Below are 9,445 nucleotides of genomic sequence, written 5' to 3'. Positions count from 1 at the left end.
TGTGCAAAGGACTTTAATATTGTACATTCTTGCCACATCTTATTCCTTCCCGGAAACCACTGAAACGGATTAATCCTGTTATTAGGAAGATGGGCAAAATGATGAGCTTTTGGGGTAGAAGAAAACTATGGCAAGTGGAAGGCAACTAACAAGAGGAGAAGTAATATGGACTAAGCAACAGAGTCTGAGGGAAGGCATGTAATATCTTGACTTAATTGGGGAAGGCCGAGGATTTGGAGAAGGCAGCAGAAAAAAAAAGACTGCAGCGTGTGCCTGAGAGAAATGCAGGCAGCAACACAGAGCGGGGATGGTGGAGGGGGGGGGGCAAGTTAGGAAGGTCTGGCGCTGTGAGTGAAGGCGCAGGGTCTGAGAAAGGCTAAAGGCCTTTGTCTCCGGGGAGGAAGGGAGGATTAAGGGCTGACGAGACAAGGATGTGGGATTTGTGAGATGCGAGGGGAGGGGAGGCGGGCTCGCGCCTGGCTCTAACCGGGAAAGGAAAAGAGGCGGCGATGGAGGGGAGAGGCTGAGGAGGCGCCGCGCCTCTGACGAGGGAAGGCGGGATCAGGGCCAACGGAATCAGCTGTGCGGCTGCCGTTGACAGGGTGGTGGGGGGAGGCGGCAGGTGAGCGAGGCGGCGGGGATGGAGGCCGCCGCGTCAGAGAGAGGCGAGGAGGAGGGGGAGGGCTGTTAGCGGTGACGGACGGCAGGGAGGAGGCGGCCCGGCCTGGCCCGCCGCAGGGAGGCACCGCGGGCGAGCCGCGAGGAGGGAGCGCCGGACCCGGATTCAGGCGTCGCGGGAGGATGGGCAACGGCGACTCCAAGCTCAACTTCAGGAAGGCGGTGATTCAGCTCACCACCAAGACCCAGGTAGGGACAGGGGGAAGGAGGGCTCTGCGCGGGGCGCCCCTCGCCTCTCCCTGAGGGTGGGTGGGGGGACCCGAGAGCCCGAGGCAGGAGAAGCTCCGGGCTGGCTGTCGAGCGGATGAGGGCTGTGAAGGCGTGGAAGGGTCTCGGGGGGAGGCCTCTCGAGGCTATGCCTGTGCTGGGGTAGCTGTTTGAGGGACAGCTGTTGCAGGTGGTGGGGTTTGTTTGGAGATAGAGAGAAATGGTGAGGCTCGGTTAGTGGAAGCAAGCTGCTGGGGTAGAGAGCGCCTCCATCTCTTATGGGACATGGTGGGGGGTTAGAGCCCAGCATCTTTATATAGTACAGGTGTGGCCTTTGGTAATTCATCATTCTAGAAGGAACTGGATTGCTCACTCATGAGGTTTTCTTGCATGAGCACAGGCAAGCAGTGCCCTGCTGAAAGCTCATTGCCTCCAGCCATGCCTTGTAGGAACCGTCTTTCACTGATGAACAACATATTGTCTACATAATGCAGCAGCCATACAAATAAGGAGTTCTCTCTAGTTTGATTTTGGGTATAGGCTCTTCCTGCTGAGTTACATTAAAGCCTTTGAGATTTCGGTCTAATAAGCAAAGGATGCGGATGCTTAATCTCACACTATGTAATCCGCCTTGAGTCTCAGTGAGAAAGGCTGAATATAAATAACATGAATAAATAAATAAATAAAAGGGGGAATAGCACAGAGTGGTGTGCAATCCTATGCTGAGTTACTTCAATCTAAACCCATTGAAATAAATGGGACAGACTGGAGTAACTTTGTATAGGGTTGCACTGTGCATATGAGGGAGAATGCTGGAGGGCATTTATTGCATTATACCGATGTGGTTGGGCTTGATGGAAGATCCTCAGTCACAGTATGAAGCAAAGTAAACCCCTTTGAAGTAAAAATACACAGATGTATAATTCAAATAGAAGCCCATCTTTGTCTCTCTGTAAATTGTGGGATTGGTTTGGTGACATGTACCTGTTACATTGATGCAGTTACTGGATGACAATTCTTTAGGGATACGCTTTAAATTTTCTCCTTTGGTGATTTTACCTTTTACCCTTTCAGAGAAGTTTGTGAAATAGCAACTGTTACATAGCAGGACTTCTGTTTAATAATGTGTTTCTAAACTTGCTTTGCCAGTTTTTTTGGTGCTATTGCAAGGTCTTATTACTATTTTTTATAGCACGTACTTTATTTTTAAGCCACTTTAACAGCCACATTTGACTGACAGTTTGTGTGATTTGAAGCTTTAAAAGAAATAATTGAATGTTTTTGGATATCAGCGCAAAAAAGGTGTTGTGGAGAGAAATACTAAGGTAATAACTGGTAGTTTAATAGGCAAACAACAGAGTAGCTATATACAGCTAAGTGCAACAGCTGTTGCACTTTAGAAATATCACACATGCTGAAGGCAGGTGGGGCTGCCTAAAGTGGCATTTATTGACAGAAGGAGAGGAAGGACTGTAGTACTACAAGGTCTTTCACAGCAACTTGAAAAAGGAAAGCGTGGTTTGGGGGAAGATTCTGTATCATACCTGTAGTCTTCAGCATACACTGTTTGTTTAGAGGTTTCCTTACTTTTTAGTATTTTTAGTAATCTGAATTGGGGTCTGTGGTCCTAAAATAAGGATATTAATCTTTAGTCCAACTGGTCAAAATACAATTGTTGGTAAATTTTCTCAAATCATAGACTTAGTAGTGCTGATTAGAGAAATGTATAGTGTGGGAGTGCAAAGAGAGAGTTTTGTTGGTACATACCAGTAACTGATTAGAAATAAAATGAATTTCTTTGTACTCAAGTGCTGGCAGGTCAAAATGTAAAAGTAAGGCACCCTCTAAAGCTGTGTTGACTTACTGATAAAGCTGATTTGAAATAATAGATTGTCATGGTTTTCTTTGAGTTTAATATTTTGCAATTTATTTAGGTCATTTATACCAAATCTTTCTCCTCAATAGAAACCCAAAGAGGCTGTAGCGTAGTGGTTAAGTAGCTGGGTTCCATAACAGCGCTCTGCTCGTTTGACTCCCACTACTGCCGTGAACTCTGCAGGTGGCCTTGGGTAAGCTGCCCCTCTCAGCCCCAGCTCCTCAGCTGTAATTCACGGATAATAACACTGACTTTGTTCACTGCTCTGAATGTGGCACTGATTGTCCAGAAAAGCGGTATATACGTACATTGTTGTTGTTTTTATATCTTTCTCCTCTCTTCTATTTTATCCTCACAACAACCCTGTGAAGTAGGTTAGGCTAAGTGTGTGACTGGCCTATGCCACTTATCAAATTTTCATGGCAGAGTGGGGATTTGGACCTGGGTCTCCCTGATCCAACTTTGACACTCTGACCGCAACACCACATTAATACACAATAGCTAACAAGAAGTGCCTTTCAAAATAAAGGACGTATAGCTAGTACTTTTGTCGTACGCTGAGATGAGTGGTTCTGGTATGCTTCTTTGATTGTATGGAATGGATCTTGATAATAATCACATTCGTGGGTATTTTTTCATTTGTGTTGGAAGCCTTAACTTTCCTTTACTCTTTGAAGGCCTTTAAAAGATAAGGGAATCTTCAGGAAGCTGGCAGATAACATTCGGGTGAAATTCCTTCCTGGATCCTGGACATGACATTGTACAATTGTCTTAGCTGTACTGTTTTTTATTCTTCCCTTAACAGATTTTGAAACATGCCACGGAAACAATATGCCACAGAAACAATAAGCTATCTTTCTGGAATCCTAAGACAAGTACTGTTTTCTAGTAAACTCAGTCTAAAATCACCCTGTGAAGATGAGTTCATGCAATCTCTGCGAGGGGAACCCTTTCTACTATTATATTGACTGGTGCTTGATGAAAATAAAGCTGATCACATGGGTATTATCACCAATCTGCTGCAATGTGGCCAGGATCCAAAAATAGAGAAAGTGAGGGGATGAGTACACTTTACCATGTCCAGGTCTGAACTGCGAGCCCACTTCCACAATAATTTTCTTCCATGGCACTGGAGCTTGTATGGCATGGGGACATATTGGTGGATTATGTTAATTTGCACTGTGTCCAGAGAAACGATGCTTGAACCTTGAATGTTACATGCGGAGCCCTGCTTGCAGCAAAACAGTTTTGATAATTTGCTAAAAAGGGTTTTTGACAGCTACATAATGAAAGACTAATACAAATTCAGAACCAAATGTAGCTTGTGATACAAGGAAAAAGTGAACTAGCTTTTTCCATTAGTTTTTTTTTCTCCAGTCAGGTATAAAAGAGTAAAGGAAATTTAAGTGTTGCTCTGAAATGAATGATTATTACATTGCTTCTGCCATCACCAAATAATTTGGTTTGTGAAATCTTGTAAGAGAACTTGGAGTTTGGACAAATATTTGGGAGGCAAGAGAATAGAAATTTTATTGGGAAGACTGTTGGTTTTGTTGAATAATGATAACAACAACAGCAACTGCGCTTACATACTGCCCTTCTAGACAGATTAGTGCCTCACCCAGAGCAGTGAACAAGTCAGTGTTATTATTATCCCCACAATACAGCTGGGGAGCTGGGGCTGAGAGGAGTGGCTTACCCAAGGCCACCTACTGAGCTCATGGCAGTAGTGGGATTCGAACCAGTAGAGTGCTGGTTAGTATTCTGTATTCTTTCCATCTGTCAAAGGAACACTTCAAAACTCTGTATGTACTGCAGCTATAAAATTAGGATTTTTTTAAGAACATATTTTTATTCCCCTTTTCTCCTGCAAAGTAAAACTCAAGATAGCTTATACATTTAAAAATACAGTAAAACAACAACAGAAAAAACAGCCTATCTACTTCTACAAGCAGCATATCTTCCAGACAGATATTTCAAATCAGGAAAATTCTACTACTCCTGTACTGTCAAACCACTCCCGTCACCTTATGCTTTGTTGACTTTTAAAGTTCGCTTGTTTAAAAGGGAACGTTGTGTGCTCCTAGCTGAGTTGGTTGAAAGCTTCTAAAAATGCAGGTTGTGCCATTGGGGGAAAAGGGAACACCTATATTTACATACCTGAGAAAGTCACTACTTGCAGGTGTCGTATAGATGACTAACAGTGCAATCCTAAACAGAGTTACTCCAGTCTAAGCCCATTAAAATGAAGGGGTTTAGTCTGGAGATTCTTTTTAGGATTGTACTGTAAGTTTTCTTGTAAGTAACCAAGAGATGTATTAGGTCTGTTACATATTCTGTATGAACAAGTGACCCATATTTTACCTTATGATAAAAGGGTAGATTTTTCAAAGCTCTAGGGGATTGGTAAGTAGTTGCTTGACACTGTTTGCTTTTGATGTGTCAAAATGATGTCAGACATGCCTCTATTATAGTGGAGTAGTCAGATATAATAAAAGGAGGCATCTTAGTTATGTCTATGTAACTCTAGTACTCTGAAGGTTTTTTTTTCTTTTTAAAAGTCTAGCAGCAAATCTAAAGCAATTAGAAAGTTCCAATTGAAAGTTTTTGGAGTTACAAGTACATTAATAGTTTCTGTTGACTGCTTTTGCTTCTAATGTTTATATTTGCTGTTGGGAAAAGTGTGAACCGTCTTGTACCATGCACCTTTTTTGCAGCTTTGCATATTTGTATGTGGATATTTTCGGATGAAATATGACGTATTTGTGGTGACAGTAAATTAGTCAGTCGATCAGTTCTAAGGCATGTAAAATTGTTTATAATTCCTGAAATTTCATAAACTGCCCCACAGAAGAATGGCATTTATCTGTTATCTGAGAATTGCTGCTATTGTATGCAAGCCAGCATGATTTTATTATTAGCCAAAACCTTATGCTCCGGTTGGTTGCTTGGTACAGAATACTGCTCAAAAGTGTTCTGGCTTGATTTAACTCCTTTTTCCTGAGAAGGAAGTATGGATTCCTTTTTCATCTGCATAACTGCCCTGTTCCTACTGTCTCGCCCATTGGTGGGTAGGTAAACAAATCGAAGGACCAACGAGTCTAGTTAGTACTGCAAATGGTTACTGTGGCCTTTTTAGATATGAAAAGCAGAAGTCACCTGGGTTACTAGTTTCAAACTGGGATTTCTTGCTTGGCAACATTAAAAGGTCAGCAGGCTATTCTATCGGTTTTATCTTGCATGTGCACCCTATCTCAAGAACAGAAAAACAGGAAAAATTTTTTACTCATTGCCAAAAACTAGTCATCAGAATGCAAATTGTCTGAATTCTCCTTTTATATGCAGTTTCATCTTGTAACCTAATAAATGTAAGTAGGTCACAAAACATTTCTTATTTTCTCTTAAACTTAGGCTAGACTGAGAGATGGTGACTCAAAGCAAAGCTTCCAACTGAGCTTAGTCGGTTGAACAGAAATGTGAATCAGTCTCTTGCACCCAAACCCAGGACTCTGTCTTCAGCATTGTTTAATCTTTATTAAGCTAATGCTATCTGAATATTTAGGCACCTTTAATCCTCTGATGAGGCAGTGCTCAGTGACCATTTCCTGTTTTGAAGAGGTGCTCAGAGCAGCTCTATCCTCTTGTTTTTGCAGATGTATCCTGTTTCCTTAGGAATTTCATTCAGAGTTGTTTCTCTGGTAACTACCAAGATGACTGGAATCCCAAGTTGTTGCTTTTTTCAGTTTGAAAATGAAACTGTTAGGGATGGGATCCCTAAACCAGTTATGCCACTTGATATTCACTTTCTATTGGTGTTAGTTAGAAACCACAATATTCTTTTTACTTCCCAGTACCATGAAAATTAGATGTATAGCTTTTTGCTTCATAGCTGATTACTTTAAACCATAGCAATGCTGTCTTTTATCCCCTTAAAAAGCTTTGCTTAGGTATGTTTCCTGTATGTTCCGATAGATCTGGAAGCCAGTTTGCTATAGTGGTTAAGTGCAGCAGGACTCTGTCTAGAGAGTCAGGGTTGAGTCTCCACTCCTCCACATGAAGTCAGCTGTGTGACCTTGAGTCAGTCTCATCCCAGGGGAAACCCAACAGAAGTTAACTGAAGCAAGGGAATGGCATTCCTCCCCAAACCAAAGAGAAACAAGGAAACCAACATCACACCAGAGAATCACATCCATTCTACCCAAACCAAACAGAAATAAGGAGCATGTTTGCAACTTAGGCAACAGAAACAAACTGAAGCAAGGGAATGCCTTGTGCTTGTGGCTGGGTACTACTTGGTTCTGTTCTGTGGTGTTTCTCCACTGGATGACACTGGTTCTGTTGGGTTACATTGCAACAGTGTTTCTGCAATGGGAGTCAGTTTTGATTCCCCCCCCATAGGATATAATGGAGTGGTTGGGGGCACCTTGTTCAGGGCCCCATAGAAATGGTCTTCAGGATCCAGTCTTCCTGAAACTTGGGAGGCTTTAGAAGACAGTCAGAAGCAGGTTCCCTCCAAATTTGGTGGTTTGGTTAAAAAATGATCCCCTAAGCCCACTGGATAGCCCCCAGAGTGATTTTCCGATAGAAAACAATAGCCAAATGTTACTGTATTTCTACTGAAAATTTTGTAAAAATTCAGAATACCTGGATTTTGCTGAATCAGCCAAAATTCAGTATTTTATTCCAAACCGAACTGCACACCACTTGTTTAGTCATTCATATTTGGACAACTTTTCTGCTGAAACTTATAGAAGGATGAAATAATCATTCACAATAACCATTTCAAGTGTTTTATTTAACTAAAAACAATAGCATTATATAGCATATGTATTCCTGTATTTGATTAAGCATCCACGTTTATTATCTAATGTGTTTAAACAAAAATATTCCCAAACTGTGGAATTAACCTTTATTTCATGATGAAAAAACTTTGGGCTGTAATATATTTTAAACAGAAAACTATTTAGATATATTTTTTCCTCAAAAAGCATTTTATCGATCAAAATCCAATTTAAATAAAACAATCTGATTTTTAATTTTTTTTTTTAAAAATTATTTTTATCCACCCTTGTGGATAAGCCCAAGTTTGTATGCCTAAGAGAGAATTCTATGAAGCTAAAAATGTGCTATCATGTCAACAATCTATCCAATATCAAGTACCATCTGAACCATTTGGCCTATTATGAGAAAGCTTTTCATTCTTCTTGCTTTCCCACATTTTAGGAAAGCTCTCTTCTGGGCTCTCTTCTGAATAAATCCATTTTGTGGATGTACTAGGTGTATGATAAACCATGATGAAGAATTAATTTTATTAAATCCCAGTAGCTGGGTTTTTTTGGTCAAAGACATTATCTACACAAGTTATTTGCCCCAGTTTTGTAGCTGTTGGGGTGGGGTTTTTCTTGCTTCCCCTCAGCATCATGCACCTTGCAAGGTTTCTCGGGCCTTTTCGACAAAGTTTATGGAATGTTTGCAAGAAAATATGGATGGCTACATAGGTGGGAAAGTTTGAATTTTCCCAGTCCTTTCTATATGGTAGCCATGTTCCCTATCTCTGCAGCAGCCATTTCTTCCCCCACCACCAAGAGTTTGGGTTTTTTCAGACCATTAATTGAAGATCATTATGTTGGTATAACAATCTATATCAGGTTCTCTGAATTACCAGCTTTCTTTTTTAAAAAGTATACACCTCTAGCCCTTTACGTTGCAGAAATATAGGAGTATATCTGCAACAAATGGGCTTAGACTCTTAAAAAAACCCAGAGATTCTAATACACATATTGTTATATCATTATAACCATATTCTATAGCCAGTTTTAAAAAGCTGGAAAAGCCCTGAGAGTGGCCACTGCTGAGGGATTATGACAAAGAAACCATTTGAAAACCTGCCATGTGGAAGCCCTGTTGCCACTATGCCGTGTTGGCAGCTGCAGGATCAACAGGGAAACTACACAAGCCAGTCTCCATGTGGAAAACACCAAAGTAACAGATGTATCTGAATTGCCCAGTTACTCACAAAGACCCATTTCCATTTATAAGATTAATCTTAAAAGGCTGTTAATCAAACAATAGATACGTCTGAATGCCAGTTTGAACACACTCTTCAGTTGCTGTGGAGGCTGTGCTTGTTGACTTCACATAATATGTGATTCTCAGTAACTTTCTCGTACATCTTTGCTGTCCTGCTAAATTTATCCAAAACGGCTCATCCATCCCCTTTTTTCAGCAAAAGAAACTGATTGTAGACTTACTGTATTACCCATTAGCTAAACATGCAAATATGTTCTGTGTAACCATCTGTGACTAAGCACCTACTTCCAGAAAGTTTAAAGGGGCTATAAAGACGGTGGCAGGAAGGTAGTTGGCATCAGCCTGTCACAGAAATATAAAACTACCACAAAACAAACCTGCTCTACCAGTTTAGGCTTTGCTTACCTGTTCTTGCTTTCTTGTCTTGGGTTTTAGTGACACATCACCTATTCCTGGATAAGGCAGTGTGCTTTCTCTTGCATCATAACTAAATGTTAAATAGACATTGTGCAATTTTCCCTGTCTCTTACAGTTTAAAACTTTTATTAATAATGGTATACTGTAAAGTCACAAAACTGTGTCAGGAAATTGTTTATTTAAACATCCATATAGCTTCTCTTTCCTTGCCTTTTCCAAACACAATTTGAAACCTCC

The 9,445-nt window shown here is 41.0% G+C and overlaps 1 protein-coding gene across 1 annotated transcript in view; it reads left to right on the top strand.

Moving 5' to 3' along the window:
* The first annotated feature begins 697 nt into the window (after positions 1 to 697).
* Positions 698 to 9,445, top strand: part of HID1 (HID1 domain containing) — a 47,800-nt gene continuing 39,052 nt past the window's right edge. Inside the window, exon 1 of the mRNA XM_054978302.1 lies at positions 698 to 867. Coding sequence (XP_054834277.1) covers positions 802 to 867 — 66 coding nt within the window. The 5' untranslated portion in view covers positions 698 to 801. The remainder of the gene's footprint in view (positions 868 to 9,445) is intronic.

This window comes from Eublepharis macularius, chromosome 4, assembly GCF_028583425.1.
Source record: "Eublepharis macularius isolate TG4126 chromosome 4, MPM_Emac_v1.0, whole genome shotgun sequence".
NCBI lineage: Eukaryota > Metazoa > Chordata > Lepidosauria > Squamata > Eublepharidae > Eublepharis > Eublepharis macularius.
The sequence above is the reverse complement of the archived record's forward strand: the minus strand, read 5'-3'. Positions and strand labels throughout refer to the sequence as shown.